The sequence below is a fragment of the Antennarius striatus genome, chromosome 14, assembly GCF_040054535.1.
Source record: "Antennarius striatus isolate MH-2024 chromosome 14, ASM4005453v1, whole genome shotgun sequence".
Classification (NCBI taxonomy): domain Eukaryota; kingdom Metazoa; phylum Chordata; class Actinopteri; order Lophiiformes; family Antennariidae; genus Antennarius; species Antennarius striatus.
Genome location: NC_090789.1, coordinates 2,688,066 through 2,705,938, shown reverse-complemented (window position 1 = coordinate 2,705,938; position 17,873 = coordinate 2,688,066). Strand labels below are relative to the sequence as shown.

At 42.0% G+C, this 17,873-nt stretch overlaps 2 protein-coding genes, 1 long non-coding RNA gene and 1 other non-coding gene across 5 annotated transcripts in view; 3 read left to right on the top strand and 1 right to left on the bottom strand.

Moving 5' to 3' along the window:
* Positions 1-8,640, bottom strand: part of LOC137606957 (uncharacterized) — a 289,217-nt gene extending 280,577 nt beyond the window's left edge. For both annotated transcript variants that reach the window (XR_011037944.1, XR_011037943.1), the window contains exons 1-3: positions 8,529-8,640; positions 7,664-7,777; positions 7,340-7,475 (exon numbers count right to left, since the gene is read on the bottom strand). This is a non-coding gene — a long non-coding RNA (uncharacterized lncRNA). The remainder of the gene's footprint in view (positions 1-7,339; positions 7,476-7,663; positions 7,778-8,528) is intronic.
* Positions 8,575-8,646, top strand: trnah-gug (transfer RNA histidin (anticodon GUG)). Its single transcript has one exon. It is a non-coding gene; the product is annotated as a tRNA-His (tRNA).
* Positions 8,647-9,001: 355 nt separating this feature from the next.
* Positions 9,002-15,214, top strand: clptm1l (CLPTM1 like). Its single transcript, XM_068332930.1, has 18 exons — positions 9,002-9,251; positions 9,804-10,022; positions 10,154-10,248; positions 10,452-10,641; positions 10,812-11,008; positions 11,089-11,167; positions 11,252-11,369; positions 11,453-11,547; positions 11,662-11,746; positions 12,265-12,368; positions 12,447-12,512; positions 12,778-12,828; positions 12,914-12,996; positions 13,079-13,113; positions 13,196-13,251; positions 13,558-13,602; positions 13,695-13,810; positions 13,895-15,214. The coding sequence occupies exons 2-18, from the start codon at positions 9,858-9,860 to the stop codon at positions 13,977-13,979; spliced, it is 1,665 nt and encodes a 554-aa protein (XP_068189031.1). The 5' UTR covers positions 9,002-9,251; positions 9,804-9,857; the 3' UTR covers positions 13,980-15,214.
* Positions 15,215-15,502: 288 nt separating this feature from the next.
* Positions 15,503-17,657, top strand: rplp1 (ribosomal protein lateral stalk subunit P1). The gene is made up of 4 exons (XM_068333064.1): positions 15,503-15,716; positions 16,571-16,645; positions 17,180-17,288; positions 17,531-17,657. Exons 1-4 carry the CDS (start codon positions 15,645-15,647, stop codon positions 17,611-17,613), a joined length of 339 nt encoding a protein of 112 aa, XP_068189165.1. The 5' UTR covers positions 15,503-15,644; the 3' UTR covers positions 17,614-17,657.
* The last annotated feature ends 216 nt before the right edge of the window (positions 17,658-17,873 follow it).

Below are 17,873 nucleotides of genomic sequence, written 5' to 3'. Positions count from 1 at the left end.
GTGTGCACAAAAAACACACACACAGGTACGTTTCCACACACAAACACACACACACACACACACACACCCAGACATATACACAAACACACAAGAAAACACAACCTTTCCACACAAAACAGCTTCTTCTGATTCTAAACAAACTTGATAACTGCTCACACACACACACAAACACACACACACACACACACAGATCACTACAAAGTGGGCCGCTGTCTCGCCACATCCACGCTGATCACAGACGCTGCTCATTGTCATGGCTGCCGTTTGATTTCTCGGTTGGGAAGGTTGCCTGAAGAGTGTGTCAGTCGTACATGAGCGGTAAAAAAAAACGGACACGTGTGTGTGGGGGTGGGGTGGCTTTCTTGGGGGGGGGGGGCTAAAGGAACAGTTTGAAATGTTTTTAACTTCTGATGGAGAATTAAACCATAAACGTTTTACAGTAATTCACTGATTCATCTGTGACGTCATGTTTTACATTTTTAAGTATTTGATCTTACTAAAAAGGAGGTAGGAAGTAGGAAGTAGGAGATAGGAGGTAGGCTCAAGTTAAATAGGTCAAGCATGCAAGTATAAGTTTTAAAAATCATAATGCATCTATCGATCATTCAGAAATACAAGGAGAATAAAAATGACAAAAAAAAATTTCGAAAAAGATTAAAATGAAGAATCCAATTACGTGATGAAACCTTCAGGGACCTGCAAAGCGCGTGGGAAATTTCTAACTTAAATCTACCTGGAAGTGTGTCGACATGAAGAAAGATATCATCCTGATGTCTCCATGTGGACAAAGGTCATGTAATCCGTGTTGTACCACTTCAGACACCCACTGATAATACGTCCTGTCTTGTTTGTTTATTCGGCACAGTCGCCAGGCAACTAGCTGAGTCTCTGGGATGTCACCGGTCTTGAGGAGCGGTCCTAGAATTAGACGCCAAAGAAATAAGTGACCGCAGTTTAAATTACAAGTGAAAATCTATGCGGGTGAATGAATAAATAAGGTCGACTTGCATTTGTGCAGACAGCAGAAACCAATTTCCTGTTGTCTTAATTTTCTTTGTTTGTGAGGGCACAGATTTCCCGTGTGTGTGTGTGTGTGTGTGTGTGTGTGTGTGTGTGTGTGTGTGTGTGTGTGTGTGTGTGTGTGTGTGTGTGTGTGTGTGTGTGTGTGTGTGTGTGTGTGTGTGTGTGTGTGTGTGTGTGTGTGTGTGTGTTGCAGATTGTAACTACACTCATGGCTGCCCCAGCAAAAGCACATCAGATGTCTCTCCATCTCTGCTCATCTGTCCCTTTGGCCCTCCCTCGCACCTTTCCTCCATGATTACCCATCTCTGCAGCACCACGGCGACAAGTGCTACTCTATCCACATCCATCTTTTCATCTTGACACACACACACACACACACACACACACATATACACACATATCGGAGAAGGAGAAAAAAAAAACATACAGAGAAAGGACAGGAAAGAGAAATAACAGAATGAGCTGTGGAGTAAAAAAGAATAAACACACAGGGGAGAAGCGAGGAGGGCGGGAGGAGAGGGATGAAGGAAAGGATGGGAAAGGAGGTGAGGAGTGGAACACGGACACGCAATGGAGGCCCGTCACATCCGGATGAAACCTTGGATGAACAAAAGAGCAGCAGCATCGAAAAACAAGGAGGACATCAGACGAAAGACAAATAGGAGTTTTTCATCTATTGGATGAAATCAAGACTCTGTTAGTCTGCTTTAAAGAAACAACAAAGCTTTGACTGCATGCAGGCTTACTCCATTTTATGTATGTTGTTTTTATTTAAAATATAAGGATAGTGATAAAATTATCACATTCACACACATGGTTGAAAGTATTGAAACTGGAAGTCGAAGAGAATGACTTCCAGATCCTTGTTATCGAGCGCCAAACAAAAAGTGGAGGGAGGAGGAGACTTAGAGGTGAATTCTTCTCCTGGGTTTGTGTGTGTGTGTGTGTGTGTGTGTGTGTGTGTGTGTGTGTGTGTGTGTAGGTGTGTGTGTGTGTGTGTGTGTGTGTGTGTGTGTGTGTGTGTGTGTGTGTGTGTGTGTGTGTGTGTGTGTGTGTGTGTGTGTGTGTGTGTGTGTGTGTGTGTGTGTGTGTGTATGTGTGTGTGTGTGTGTGTGTGTGTGTGTGTTGGTGTCAGATCGCCGCCGGGATCAATGGTTGACAAGTCAAATGAGCTTATGTCCACTCTGGGCTCTTCTCTCGTCACTCTCGCTCAACTCGCTGTCTCAGCTTTGCCGGAGATAATTGATATATTATCATCCAATGACCTTGTGTCGCAGGTGAGTCCCCTCCAATTAGAAACCAAGGCTGTTTCCTAGTCAAGCCTGCGGGGGGGGGATTCTAGATGCATGCAAACACACGAGCAGGACTCGCGTGATGGGTTTGTCATTTATTAAGACGAGTGTCAACGAGGAGCCGGGTCTGTCGGAACCAACGGGTCAGAGGTCAACGGGTCCGAGTCCATCTGAGGTCGACCCCCGAGGACGATCGAAGGACATCTATCGAACTTTTCAACCCACTCAATCACAAAGAGACAGAGGGAGGGAGGCTGCAGAGCCTCAGAGGGAGTTAGAAAGATGGAGCGAGACAGACGGAGAGTGACGGAGACGGAGGATGATACCAAGAGACAGATTGAAAGAGGTTAAAGATTCAGATAGACGGTGAGAGAGCGGGGCAAAGAGGGAGAGATGAGATAAATTAAAAAGAGGAGTGTGTGAGATTGGCAAAGGGGGAGTTCTTAGTGTGTGTGGGGGGAGTGCTAAATCACATGGAGGAGGGAGGAAGGGAAAGAGGGATGGAGGGATGGAGGCAGTCAGCAAGGACAGGGGTCAGAAAAGAAGGAGAAGATGTGGGATTTCTGATGAAAATCAAATGGATGAAGGGAGAAAAAGAAGTGGAAAGAAGCAAAGAGAAAACAGAAAGAGGGATGAAGGAAAAAGGAAAGGAATGATGGGATATGTTGAGATACGCACAGAAACAAATGAAAAGGAAAAGAAAGGAAGAGTAAATGAACAAAGGGACAAAAGATAGAGACAAAACAATGAAAGAGGATTTAGGTATTTCTGTCAAGATAAAAGGTGAAGAGGACAAAAGGAAGAATTTAAATGAATCTATTTTCTTTCTATCTTTCCAGACATACGGCGCAGCTCGAAGTGTTTTACATTGAATCATTAAAAAACAAAACTAAACATATGGCAAGAACAAATAAAGACGCTAGCATAGACGGCAATACACTAAATCAAATTAGCAGGTGGAGTTTGCAAAACACAGACTAATAAGAAGAAGAATAAACACAAGACAAAAACAGGTTCTTTAAAAGCCTTCCTGTAAAAGTCTGCTTCAAACTCTTTTTTTTTTTCCTTTACGACTTGTTTGATGTGTGCTCGACGGTTTCGGTGCATAACTCACTTCCCTCCCTTCCCTTTGTTTGTGGAGTACTTTAAAAGACCGGCGCCGGAGGACCTCTGGGCTTTTTGTGATTAATAAGGTATTAAAAGGTCAGAGATGTATGAAGGTGCTATGCCATTGAGAGCTTTGTAGGTAATTAAAAGGACCTTATAATCAATTCTAAAAGAAATGAGCCAGTGCAGTTCGGCTAAATCAGGAGTGATGTGCTCCCTGTTGTTGGTCTGAGTTTAAAGACAACAGACCTGCACAAGTTCTATTTTCCAGTAAAGACTTCATTACAGTACTTTAACCCACCAGGAATCAAAGAATGAACCACATTGTTTTGTTCAAATTGGCCTCACATTACTAATATGGGATTTAAAACATATATTCAAGTCGAAAATGACGCAGATTTTTGACTTTTTTGGCGAGCCAGGTTTCCAAATTCCAGTATTCCAACACGATCCTAATTTGGTTTTAAAAAGTCTCTATTTGTCGAATGATTTATGAAAGTCAAATACGCCGAGTCAGTCGGGATGTTGGCTCATTAGAGATGTGCAGTAGAGTATCATCTGCGTACAAGGAGAAGTTAGCATCATTCATTCATTCATCGTCAACCGCTTCATCCGCTGTGGTCCTGGAACACATTAATCGCGAGTATCAAGGGGTTACTGCGTACAAACGAAGACAGAAGGGGGCCTTTGGAATGACATCAAATTATCTTTCGGCGATATGAGATTGAAGAGAGTTGAAAACCGACCTGCTACTCAAGGCGAAGCATGACATGGGCCCGTAAAAACGACTACTACCTTTGTTCCCCCCTGACTCCGCTCTAATTTCTGTTGCATCTTTCTGCGATGTGCATGGAATGGGTTCCCTATGCAAATTGCATAGAACCTATTGTTCCCATCATAGTTAAAAGAAAGAAAAGTGAAGAGACTGTCATAAAGGAAGTTTACTTACAGGAACAGACCGTTACGGTCTCCACGGAGATTTAAGGTGCTGTTGAAGACAAAAGGATCAGTAATGATTTTCGGTCATGGCGGCAGTGCGGAACACTGATTCCAGTGTATTTATGTGACACCACTGGGTCACCAAAGATGCATGAAGAAATAAAAGATTTTTATGGGCCGACATGGTCTGGAATCCGTCTTTGTGTCTGACCTGTGATATTTGATATTCTCTCAACCTGTTGCCATTGTATTGAATCTTCAGCTGAAGACAAATTAGCATTTAAATGAGGCAAGTTATTTTCCTTTTACACTCGCTCTAAATTACTAACGCAATAGCTTTGATTGAGATGAGAGGAGGGGAGCTGGTGGCTTTTTTACTGTTATTGACCCATAAAATGTGGAGTGAACACGCTCTCTCTTTCTTCCAGCGTCAGACTCCATCACAGCCGAGAGCTGCTCGGCAGTCGACAGCCAGAACCTCCGGAGTTTGCCGCCAAACAGCCTGACTGATGCAAGCTGTCTCGCCTAAAGGATGACGATGAGTTTCAGCTTCATCTCTGAGGCGTACGTATCACAGAGATTCTTTAATGGGCCTGTGAGCTCGGCAGGACTTCCACCTCCCCTAACAGCACACAAGATGATGCACTCTGAGGCTGGAAAAAAGCCTCCTCTTACTCAAAGTTGAAATTATTCTAGAGAAAAGTCGCTATACAGGAATAAAAATACAATTGCTGCTGAAAACGTTAATATGCTTTGAGTCACTAAATGTCGCCTCCACAAGATAGGAGCGCCCCTGCTGCTGCGACCAAACCTCTGCTCCATCACACAAGCTTTAATCAAAGTGCTGACGCAGTCATGCACGTATGAGATGCTGTCTGACTGAGTGGTGCATGCATGAACCAGTTTGTGACACCCCCCTCCAGCTGCACCGCTGGTTCACACCTGTGTCTTTTATCATTCCTGTGACACCTTTAGCTTTACTGTTGTATAATCCCTGTGTTGGTGACGACAAAAAACAACGCAATAAACATTTCAAAAACAGTTTGAAGAAGACACAAAATACTGTTACACCCATATGTGATTGCATCTTTGAGGCTTTTCTAATATCCTAAACACTTAACTTCTCACATCAGTGGACATATTTATAATCTGTGTGTGGATGAAATAAAAAAATATTATTCATTATGTGACTGTCATGATTTAATTCATAAATTGAAAGCGGTGTTTCATCGGAGCTGCACTTTTTTTGAAAAGGCAATTTATTCAAATAAAGGGTGAGGGTTCAGATGGGGGCTCCGGACCAGAGAACCCAAAGTGCCTGGTTAGTACCTCAGTACTGGCAATTGAAGAAGTGCGCACAGGGACACATTCCTTCTATCTGGGAGGTCATTTGGAAATGGATTACAGAGTAGCCTTCTCTTTGCCCCTGACTGAAAGGTTGGTGTTTTCTCTCTCTCTCCCTCTCTCTCTCTCTCTCTCTCTCTCTCTCTCTCTCTCTCTCTCTCTCTCGATTCCTGTCCTCCACACCCCTGACTGCGAAACTCCATCAAGGGTGATGGATGTTGATGGAGGCACACGGAATGGTGATTATGGATCATCGCTGAGTATTGAGGAAGGACAGAGGCAGACAGACAAACTGAAGCTGGAAGAGAGGCAGGCAACAATTGCTGGCTCTGAACGGTCAACGAAAGAAGCCCTCAGCTTTTTTATAGATGGAGCTGTAGCACCGCCTAGTGGTGAAAAGTTGAACTGCTACATTTAAAGTTCAAGAAAAATGTCTTGAATTATTCACATTAGGGCTGGGAAAACAAATATCCACATAAATAATGAATTTGATATTAATTAATTTCATTTAACATTTTATATTTCTTCTACTCATAATTCACCAACAGCAGAGCCAGAATGGAGTCAACTCACAGGCTGAATTGATGTCTAGGCTATGAGATAAGTGATATAGGATAAAATACAAAAAACATAAGATCACTATGAGATAAAACTCAGGCCTTGAAGTAAATAAAATAAAAGAAAGAATTCCAGACAGATTGCAAAATGAGTTATTGAACTCACGGTGGAAAAAAATACTCAGATCGGTAAATAAAAGAAGTCGAATTGAAGAACAACCCGATGAATACATTCAAGAGTACAATAAAATGAAATTTTATCAATATGTCAGAAAATACTGAAACGCAGTAAAAGAAATGAATGTGAAAGAAGTATAAAATAGCCAAAATGCGAAATCTTCACCGAAGATGTTAAAGAAATCCATTAAACACAACCATTAAAGCAAGAAGTGGTCTTAAAAAAGTATGTGACATGAATGAGAGTTAGAAGAGAAGTGATTTAAAAGATGGTGGAAGGTTTTCCGGCTGGCTGTTTCAGAGTCGTGAAGCCCCGAGAGCAAAAACTCTGGTCACCTTTAGTCTGAAACTGGAACTGAGAAGCAGTTTGAAGAATCAGCCCGAGGTTCTCTTCCTACTCTCTGGCTCACAGGGGGGCCAAAAACTCAGCAATTTAGCTAATGTATGTGACTCCAGTTTCCTGAGGGAAGGGAACGAGTACATCACTGGTAGGGGATTGACTGAAGCCTTTTAATCACGCCTGACAAGCAAATGGGAGAGGAATGCATCAGGGAAACATTCTGTCCTTCTGCTGCTCATAGATTTAAGATGGGGACATTTTTTTCTCTCTTTCTTTTTTCTTGCATTTCTTTTCTTTGTGCAGCTTTTTTGACATAACATTCCGATAACAGAGAATTTTGTGTCTTTGGAGGTTAGTTTTAAATGCAAAACTTTGGTCTGACTTTCAAATGTTATGATGATGGATTAATAATAAAAAATCAAATCATGTGAATGAAATGTGCCAATACAAATTTATTCAGAGAGGATTCAAAATTGATGTGGAAAAAAGTTAATCATATTTAGAGGCCATTGTAGTATTTAAAATATTAGAATACAGATGTTTTGTGCATACAGCCTCACCTCCTCTGTTTGTCCAGGAGTGTTCTCAGCCGCTGAGGGCAGATCATGACGTACGATGGTTCTTTTCCGTACGGTTTCCTGAGGGGCCCTCAATGACTGCAGAGTAAACAGGATGCAGGAGGAGGTGACGTCATCCCTGCACAGGGAGTAGAGCAACACATCTCTCAGCGATACGGCAAAGACACTTAGGTCATGGTAAAGATAGTCTCATAAATATCCATCAGCAGATTTATGAGGTGATGTTCCACTGGGAAATTTGCCCACAGAGCACTTCTGGGATGATTGTGCAGAATTCATAGCTACTGTATATTACACATACGATACCCCGATGGTGGAGACGTCGGTGTCGCGCAGAAGTTCTTGTGCAAATAACAGGAGATGATTGACACAGTAGACACTCCCCTCATAGGTCCAATTGCAGAGGGTCAAGGAGTGAGGCTGTAACACACAGAAGATGAGCAAACACTTAGAGATGCAAGCACTTTGTTCAGATTGAGGTCACAACCGCTGGCCTGAACTCACAGACAGGCGAGCATTGACCTTCCGAGGCTTAGGCTGATTAAAGTAGGTTCAGGTGTCATTGAGGGACAGTCAGCGTCTGCTTAAATGTTCCTGGCAACTCAATTCAGACAATTTTTGTTTTGTATTACAAAGAATATTTAACAGATGCTACTGGAGAATTGTACATTAACAGATAACTGTTATTAACTCATATTAATGTAGTAGATTGCTGCACAGAATAGGTTCCGCTGTAAACTGACAGCAAACATTTAATTTACAGAATGGTATTTAAAATAGCTGACAGAACATCAAATCATCAGGCGCAGAAACAACTTCAGCTTTTTCTGACTAAACTAGAGTTTTAAGAATTTTACATTTTTAAATATTTTAAAATTCTAGTCAAGTAATGGTTTGAAATTAAGTATTTCAAATTAATTTGATTTTTCTATTAGTTGATGAAAGTGCATTGTTGCAAAATAAATAATATTATAATAATATTATCCCAATCAATCCTATCCTGATAAAAGGTCATTTTATTCTTCGGTAATATTAACAGTCATTGATTGGAAATAAACTGAATAAATTAATTAATGAATAAAAATCTCATCACTTCGATTTTTACAGTTTTAGTCGTCTTATAAATCTATGCTTTATTATTAACCATTCTAGCTTCTTGACACCCCCTTACCTTATATAAATTTCTGTTGGGGGGGTTCTGGCAGGAGTGGTGGCCAGCCGTGATCGTATAGTGGTTAGTACTCTGCGTTGTGGCCGCAGCAACCCCGGTTCGAATCCGGGTCACGGCAGTCCTTTTAAATAAGGGCACGTGTGATAAATAGATAAATAAATATAGTTCCACATGACTCTGATAATCGCTTGAAGAAAATCAACACATACTGTGTTTGTGAAGCGATTCCTTGTTGTTCTTTCCGTACGTGATAATTTATTGTAAATTAATTAAATTAATTTACTCAAACTTTTTTAAATCTTTTTTTTTAAATTGTAAATTAATGCTGGGTTATAACTGCGAAAGGCTAATAATACTTCATAAAATCTGGAACTGTTGTTAATCGGGGCTAAATAACGGTTCCGCTTTCAGGAACTCCGCGATGACTTCAAGTCTCGCGTGATTTCCACCCAAATCCCGTCCAAGAAGCCAACCAGGAAGTGAGTGACGGAAATATAAATCCAGCTCTCTTTTTAAAATTAAATACCGATTCCCGCACCAGTCTGAGCAGCTTTTTTTTAATGGAAAGGACAGCGGACACTTCCATCTATAAAAGGGAGGTTGTTTAGCAAAAAACGATGCGTCCTGCGAGCCGGAAGGGGATATAAAGTGGACGGACTGGTAGCTGACCAATGATCAAGCTGAGGGTGTCCTGTCACTGACAGCCTGCCAGATTCGACACCGGTAAGTTTTGACGTTAGCGCTGCTTTATGTGCTTCTTAAACTTCACAACAAATGAGACAAAACGAATCTGAATCCTTCTAGAATGGAAACAGCTGACTGTTGTCTCTCCTGTTGATCTTGTGAAACCAATCAATGATCAATCGTGACTAGCAAAACCGGAGAGAAGCAACTTCAGACTTAACGGATGTTATGCGGCTTCATGTCTCACCCGTGGACACACACATGGGTGTCATAGAAGTTGGGACACTCCGTGGATCATTAGTAGATTAGAATAATTTCCTGATCAATTTTTGCCATTGATTTCAATTAAAAACAGTAGAAAAACGATATATTAAAATTTTCAGTTCATAAAATAAATACCTTGCATGTATTTAGAAGATTAAATAAGTTAATGTCCAACAGTCACACATCTGTGTTTTATTTGGGTGGCTACATACTTTTGGACATGCAGTGTAATTAAATCCCATTTATAAATGATGGACTAAATGAGTTCATTCTCTACCTTCATGCATCCTGCTGGCTAACCCTCTGACCTCCACCCCTCATTCGCAGACGTATGGCCTCACCCCACAACTAGCCGACGGAGACGACGCGACGCCAAGCAGTATGTTCCTGAAAACATCCTTCACCACCCTGATTGTGGGGGTATTTGTGGTTTATGTGCTCCATACCTGCTGGGTGATGTACGGGATAGTGTACACTAAACCCTGCGACAACCCCAAGGATGCAAACTGCATCACCCCCTTCCTGGCTGGGAACCCAAAACTACAGGTCTGTAGGAGGAGAGAGGGAGGGATGTATGGCATCATCAGTTTATCTGTTTTCCGTTAGGCTGAAGGAATCCGTACATTCACACACAACCGGTGGACGATAACGTCTGACATCTATCTGTGTGTTTCCAGTTGAGCATCTACACTGTGCTGCGACCCAACGCAGAGGGAGGACACACACTGATCTACAAAGAGGATAAATTTGACGTCAACAGCAAATTTGAGAAGTTAGTAATAAAATATCTGTGTAATAAATCTGGGAAATGCTTTTTCTCTCTTTTTAAGACAAATTGGAAATCAGTAAATGTCACCATCGATTGTTTCATGTCAGGATTCAGTAGTTTAAATAAATACAGGAGATGAAATATATATTTTTACCTATATAACCAATAGAAAAAATGTCTTCCCTTTCTCCTTTTTTTTCGTCCAGGACTGTAAACGTCTCCCTCCCCAAAAAAACACGTAACAACGGAACTTTATACGCACTAATATTTGTCCACCAAGCTGACGTCAACCCGTGGCAGGATCCACGACAGGTTCATCTGACAGCTCAGCTCACCACATACATGGTCCCCAAGCAGCCTGAGATCTCTTTAATATCTGGAGAGGATCAGATGCAGGTACCAGAGTGTTTAAAAAAAGATTTTAAAAATGCTTTCTGAAACGACAGTCAAGAGAATAAATTGTTTCCATATGTTTTGCTGTTATTTTTGTATTCAAAATGTTTTTATTTGCTGCAAAAATTTTTATAGAAGAAAATCAGGTATCAATACACTCTTTACTCACCCAGGGTCCAGAAAAAGCCCAGCAGAGGACGCGGCGCGACGGTAACCCCGCTGCAAAAGGCGGAGCTGCAAGCACTTCTGCCTCCGCGTCAGATCACCCGACTTCCCACTGGCGTTCCCGCCTGACGTTCAACGTGGTCGGTGACCACTTCCTGTTCGACAGAGAGTACCTGCCTGGAGACGTCCACAGATACCTCCGAGTGTAAGAGGGCGGGTGACACGAACACATGTCCATTCTCTCGGAGTGTCGGGATCAGGGTGTTTGTTCTACTTCTGTTTCAGGTTTCAGAACGGGAAGAAGGTGGTTTATCTCCCTCTGCTGTTCGTGGATGAACTCAGCAACCGGGTCAAAGACCTCGTGGTAAACATTCATACCTAAATAAATGTCATACGAGGTGCTGTCATCACTTCTGAAGCTGGTCATATACTCTGTGTGTGTTTGCAGGAGATCAATAGCACCTCCACCGAGCTCCCACTCACCATCTCCTATGATTCCATCTCCCTGGGGAGACTCCGGTTCTGGATCCACATGCAAGATGCTGTTTACTCTTTGCAGCAGTTTGGTACGTTCATAACTGTTTTATCTATGTGGCCGGGTGAGGGGCGGAGCTCCTAACGCAGTGCGCTTCCCTGTATGTGATGCCAGGGTTCACGGAAAAGGATGCTGACGAGATTAAAGGCATCTTTGTGGACACCAATTTGTACTTCTTGGCTCTGACCTTTTTTGTGGCCGCTTTCCATGTGAGTTTTGATAAAAAGCATCGCAGTACATTAAATCTAAACACCACAGTCATCAAAGACGGGACTTGGGTGCATTTTATCTGAATTATGTTGCTTTTTTCCACTTATTTTCAGCTCCTCTTTGACTTCCTGGCGTTTAAGAACGACATCAGTTTCTGGAAGCAGAAGAAAAGCATGGTGGGAATGTCCAGCAAAGCCGGTAGGTAAAGCAAAGGATGGCTTGTACACTGTGAAGATGTGTTGTGAATGTTGAGCAGAGTGCGTCCAGTCGTGTGACCATCAGCCCTTTAGAAAGCTGTTAATGGAACGGACATGAATCCAGCTGTCAGCAGTGTGTTGAGCTCAATAAGCCGGCCGCTCAGGCGTCGCTATCCGCTTCCCGCTGCTCAGAACAGAGTAAGCGATGCTCTTGCGTGTTTGCCGACAGGCAGCGATGATAAGAAGCGTCCATCAACAGAACGCAGTCGAACAATATTTCACCCGCAGCAGCGAGAACGAGACGCTGCTTATCAATCCTGGATTGACTTCGGATTGTTCGGACCTTTATGCCGCCGCACAAATCGCCTCAACGACATCAGCTGACCTTTGGGCTCATGAGGAGAAAATACTATAAGAGTATCTGAAAGGGTTTGAGCAGGAAGTGCTATAAATTTGTGGAAAAGTTATCATCAGCTGAGAGGCTGAAGTCCTGCATCATCTTGTCTGTCTGTGTTCCAGTGCTCTGGAGATGCTTCAGCACCATAGTGATCTTCCTCTATCTGCTGGACGAGCAGACCAGCCTGTTGGTCCTCATACCGGCCGGCATCGGCTCCATTATTGAAGTAGGTAGTGAAACACACAAAATAAATCCAGTTGTGATGATTAATGACTTCTATTAATTTTTTGTTTGTTTTTTGCAGGTATGGAAAGTGAAGAAAGCTTTTAAAATTCAGGTTTCTTGGAAATCGGGGAAACCATCATTCCTGGTGTGTATACGGCGTGCGTGGGTGTGTGTGTGTGTTACAAGTCGGTACTTTCAGTTCAGTATAAATCATACGTTGCTGACAGACGAGTTAATACAAGGCATATCAGGGCCGTTTCCTCCTATGCTTCATTCATTCTCCTGCTGACATGAACTGAGCAGGAACTGCAGCTGCCTGTAACAGATAGCCTTATTATGAATGTCGGTGCTACAATGTGGAGCACCTAATTGTCCATTTGGCTACGTTATGTACTTTTTTTTCCTTACAGTTTGGGAAATTGGATGAATCGGAGAGGAGGACCGAAGAATACGACACACTGGTGAGACGACGAACTTCCACGTGTGGATTAGCATCAGGTTAGCGACCCCATCGGAACACTGATTGTTTCACGTGTTTGTCTACAGGCCATGAAGTACCTGTCGTACCTCCTGTACCCATTGTGCATCGGAGGGGCTGTGTATGCGCTGATATTCCTCCGATACAAGAGGTGTGTGTCTGTGTGTGTGTCACATAGCGTCCAACAGTTACGTAGCCGGGCTGCTAATCGTGTCATTCTCTCCTGGTTTCAGTTGGTACTCTTGGTTGATCAACAGTTTGGTTAACGGTGAGCCTTTCGTATGACCTCCTCTTCCTCCAGCCAGTAACTGATTGATAAGCATTTTTCACGGTTTTCTTGACCTTTCCAGGTGTTTACGCCTTCGGCTTCCTCTTCATGCTTCCTCAGCTGTTTGTCAACTATAAGGTCAGTCCTCATGTTGGCGTTCCCTCACTCTTCGGTACACTTTAGAATGCGATAATGTGCTTTTCACAGGTTTAAAAGCATAACCCGCTGCAGTGTTGTGTACTGACCTGCACAGACTGACTTTAGCAGGAGGGTCACATAACTGGACTCCACAACGTGTGCCGCTGTCCCAGAAGCACAAGAAGCCTTCTGAGGATTCGGATTAGCGATATGTCTGTAGAACAAAGAATGAACACGACATGGTGGCAAAAAAACAATGCTTCATTAATGTCACATCACCTGATTTTATTATGCTTAAATCAACAGCTAAAATCTGTGGCCCACCTGCCCTGGAAAGCATTTATGTACAAGGTGAGAACACGACTCTGGTCTGAGTCATGTGATTGTTAAAGATCCTTATCGTTTTTATTGTTTTTAATGGTCCATTGATCGATTGTTGCCAGGCGTTCAACACCTTCATCGACGACGTGTTCGCCTTCATCATCACCATGCCCACGTCTCACAGACTTGCCTGTTTCAGAGACGATGTGGTGTTCCTCATTTACCTCTATCAGAGATGGTAAGCTCAATCATCTCAACAAGTTCCCTACAAAACACCCCTGAAAGTGTCCTAACCTCCCACTGTCTGCCTCCCCCTTCCCAGGCTCTACCCGGTGGACAAAACTAGAGTAAATGAATACGGAGTTTCTTATGATGAAAAACCCAAAGGAAAGACTCACAAGGAGTAAGAGAGGAGCGACCGGACTCCAGTGGTGTCCGACAATCTCCCCTTGTGTCGCCCGAGCCGGATCAAACGCCTGGGGGAGAAAAGATATCTGTTGGGTCAGTTTGGTGTTGGGAGACCAGGTGCATCAACATCTTCCTGCTTTTGGATTTTATCACCCTGTCCCACAGCGCAAACAACAAAGGGCAACACATTTTCCATCTTTTGCCATTGTTTTTTTGTGTGTGTGTGTTTCTGAAGAGGCAAAAAGGATAAGATATCCCTGACCTATTTCAAACGGATGCAACAACCAACTCTGAGGCTTCTCAGCCATTAATTTGGCTCATCCTCTTTTTCCAAACATCATGCCGACCTGTTAAAAACAGTCACATTCCTTCTGTGATGGAGCAGATTTGTTCTGTTCATTTTCTTTTGCTTTTTTGTCCTTTTTTTTCTGGCTTTTTTCCACGTAAACTCTAAAATATGAGATGTCCAGTTTATAGTTATGGCTTGAAATTTGGACTGAAAGATGTTTACAGGTTGAATTTTAGTGATTTCAGGGAAACGGGGGCATTACTGACAAGACTATGGGGTTGTTGTGAATTCAGTTAAACATGGACTGTGTGCATTTCTAGAAATTCCATGAAATGAAGCTACTGACGTTTAAATTAGGTCACCATTGCCATTTGGTGCCATTCCAAATTTTGGGTTTTTGAATGTTGTAACACATTGTTTTGTTGCCATGGATATTTGGATATAACGCTTAATTAATTACAATGCAATTGTTAACATACTGACTTTTCTGACACTTAAACACAGCAGAGCACCTCTGTCCATTCCATCCACACTAGTTTTGTAGTTTTACCTGCTCGAGTATTTTCTACATAACAGAGCCAAGAAATATGTTAGTGCCAAATACGAGACAGATTCTTTAAACCAGAGTATTATTATTATTATTATTGATTATTACACCTGGATTTTTTTTTTTTTGCAGTAGTTGTAATCTTGTGGGGTTTTTTTGGGGGGGGGCGTTGCTGGTGGTCTGAAATTTAAAAGCTTTGAATCAGCCTACGACTTCTTCACATATATGGATATATTGGGTCTGTACAGCATGCCATCTGTTCCTGTGTAAATACAGCTGGGGAGATATGCCTTGAAATGGTACTACAGTTCTTGTTACTGTGTTTCTGATTCAGAATAAATCAAATTTAAGTGACCATGTCATTTGCATTGAAAAGCACTGGGTGTTTTTTTTCTACATACTGTATTCACATTCAATTTACCCACATGCGCTTGATCATATTTATACATATAGAGAGTTAAAACATCGTTAACATTTGTTCATATTAATTTTAATTTTTAATTTTAATTTTATAACCACATTTATAAAACTGGATCACTGAAGGACTGTACAGAAATCAATGAAAACACTACTAAAAAGAAACCCTGTGCCGAGGGTTAATACGGATTACGTATATCGTCACTGTCCTTGCGTGATGACGTAAGCACGCAGCCCTGACCCACAGTATATTGTTCAAGCTCCCGCCTTCTCTCTTTCCTTTTCCGCTCGTGGAAGCTAACTAGCCTAAAGGTGCTTGGTTCTTCAACCGAAGCTAAGGCCCTCAATCCGGCGACTAGCACCATCAAATTTAGGCATCCGACGCCAAAACTATAAAATCTATCATCTACAATGGCCTCCGTGTCCGAGCTCGCCTGTATTTATTCCGCTCTGATCCTCCACGACGATGAAGTTACCGTCACCGTAAGTGTCCCGGGTTTGCTCGTCAGTGCGTACGTGTGTAATAGACGTCCGGAAGTGTTTAGTTGTACTTAAATGTTTAAACCACGTGATATAATGCTCCGGACAAACATGAATATCATTGTTTTGATAGTAAAATACTCAAAAACCTAATTACAGTATTTTTAATACCCATAATATCCCGTCATCGGGTTAAACGGCTAATGCTATGCCAGCTAGCAGCAAGCCACGTTCGGTCAGGCTGGATGGTGTCTGTTGACATTCTGGGTCATCTTCACATCTGTTGTCACTAAATTCATGGTTAAAGCATTCAAGCTAGCGTCATAAAGGGAGAGACGCCATGCCTTCATTGACAGATGCTAGCCAGCCGTTAACTAGGGATCTTTCACTCAGCATACTTCGTTTTATTATTCATTAATGACAGTGTTGTCATCATCAGGTGTGAAAGTAATGTGTGTCGACATGGTTCATGTTTGTGTCGTTCCATTCGTCACAATTACAGTTTTCGGTCGCTATTCTGTGTGTTATGATTAGCGTGGATGCTGCACATCAGTGACCTTTGACATGTGCAAGCCAAAGCGTTTTTTGACGTCATAACATCAGGAACTAGTTTACATGAAAGGTCACAACAGTAATCACCGTGACAAAATAAATCATCACAACCTTTGGCCATTCCTAACTGTCTAAAGTCAGATTTTATCATGTGTCGTCTCAATAGATATTTACTGTAATAACTAGTTAGTTGTGTCCCTGAACAACTAGCCATTGCATTAATCTGTTTATTAATTAATGTGCTGTCTGGGCTGTTGTCATTGTGATGAAGCGGGTTCTCTAAAGATGGATGTTTGTGTCTGCAGGAGGACAAGCTGAACGCTCTGATTAAGGCTGCTGGAGTCACCGTGGAGCCCTTCTGGCCAAGCTTGTTTGCCAAGGTAAGAACAGAAACACACTACTGATGAAAGTCTTATATCCCAATAACAATCATTTCATACACAGGATATTCTCTGGAAATTTTATGACTAAAATAACCACACATACTGCTTACCAGAAACTGAAGGTCTAGGAGTCATCACTGTTCTTTACTAATGATTTTTTATTTTTTTTAAATACATAAAATATTGATATGAGGCCTTTTTGCCAGTGAGGTAGTCTTTTTTGCTGAATTGTGTGTAAATTTCTGAAATATTTAAAGCAAATTAAATAGTAACTGATTTGTGTGATGGAGTCCTGTGAGTGAAGTGAAATCAAAATGATCTAAACTAACAAAACTGTTCTGTAAAGAGGGTGTGGTTTTTAAAAAATGAAGGGAGCATAATTGTCTGTCACAATGCATGAGTTGTTTCAGATTTGTGTCAGTGAACAAGCTTGAGTTGCAGGTTAGACTCTTGTTTTACGTGAGATCAGTGTGTTCCTCACCAAAACCGTTCCAAGACGTTGAAGTCTGACTATGAACTGTCTCTTCTCAGGCTCTCACCAGCATTGACATCGGCAGCCTCATCTGTAACGTCGGGGCCGGAGGTGGAGCTCCAGCTGGACCTGCTGCTGCTAGCGGGGCCCCTGCCGCTGACGCCCCAGGTACCTGGACAGATTGTCCTAAGAATCAAATACTCCACAGGCTTTAATTCCTGTTAATGTCATGGCAACACCAAAATATAATTTACCTGTGTGTGATTTCCTAGTTTTGTGCTGTCCTTGTCTGTTTCCATTCATTATGTACCTGTTTGGTATATTTGTGTTCAGCTGAGAAGGTGAATTTTCTGAACCCCTACCTCTTTCAGCTTATTTTTAACCATCCGTTTATTTCTTTCCCCCTACAGCCAAGGAGGAGGAGAAGAAGGAAGAAGAGAAGAAGGAAGAGTCCGAGGAGTCCGACGACATGGGCTTTGGTCTCTTTGATTAAAACAGATGTTTTTTTTAAAAAACACAATAAAACTACAAAAATGACTGCCTTCTCCCATTTGATTTTTATGCACTGCAAAGTAATGAACATAATATAATTTTCTTTCAATGATAAAACTCTTTCCAATAAGATGTTTTATGGCCTGGACACAGTTTTCTTAACTGTTTAGAATTCATTTCTGTGAGAAGACACACGTGTTATTTATAGGCATGATAAAACTGAAGGTCGTGTCTTCGTTTTTTTAACTTTACATTGACTAA

Coding starts and splice junctions, on each gene's coding strand:
- clptm1l (XM_068332930.1), top strand. CDS start 9,858: ATGTTCCTGAAAACATCCTTCACCACCCTGATTGTGGGGGTATTTGTG. Junction 11,370..11,452: donor TTACTCTTTGCAGCAGTTTG/GTACGTTCATAA, acceptor ATGTGATGCCAG/GGTTCACGGAAAAGGATGCT. Junction 12,513..12,777: donor CGGGGAAACCATCATTCCTG/GTGTGTATACGG, acceptor TTTTCCTTACAG/TTTGGGAAATTGGATGAATC.
- rplp1 (XM_068333064.1), top strand. CDS start 15,645: ATGGCCTCCGTGTCCGAGCTCGCCTGTATTTATTCCGCTCTGATCCTC. Junction 15,717..16,570: donor ACGATGAAGTTACCGTCACC/GTAAGTGTCCCG, acceptor TTGTGTCTGCAG/GAGGACAAGCTGAACGCTCT. Junction 16,646..17,179: donor GGCCAAGCTTGTTTGCCAAG/GTAAGAACAGAA, acceptor GTCTCTTCTCAG/GCTCTCACCAGCATTGACAT.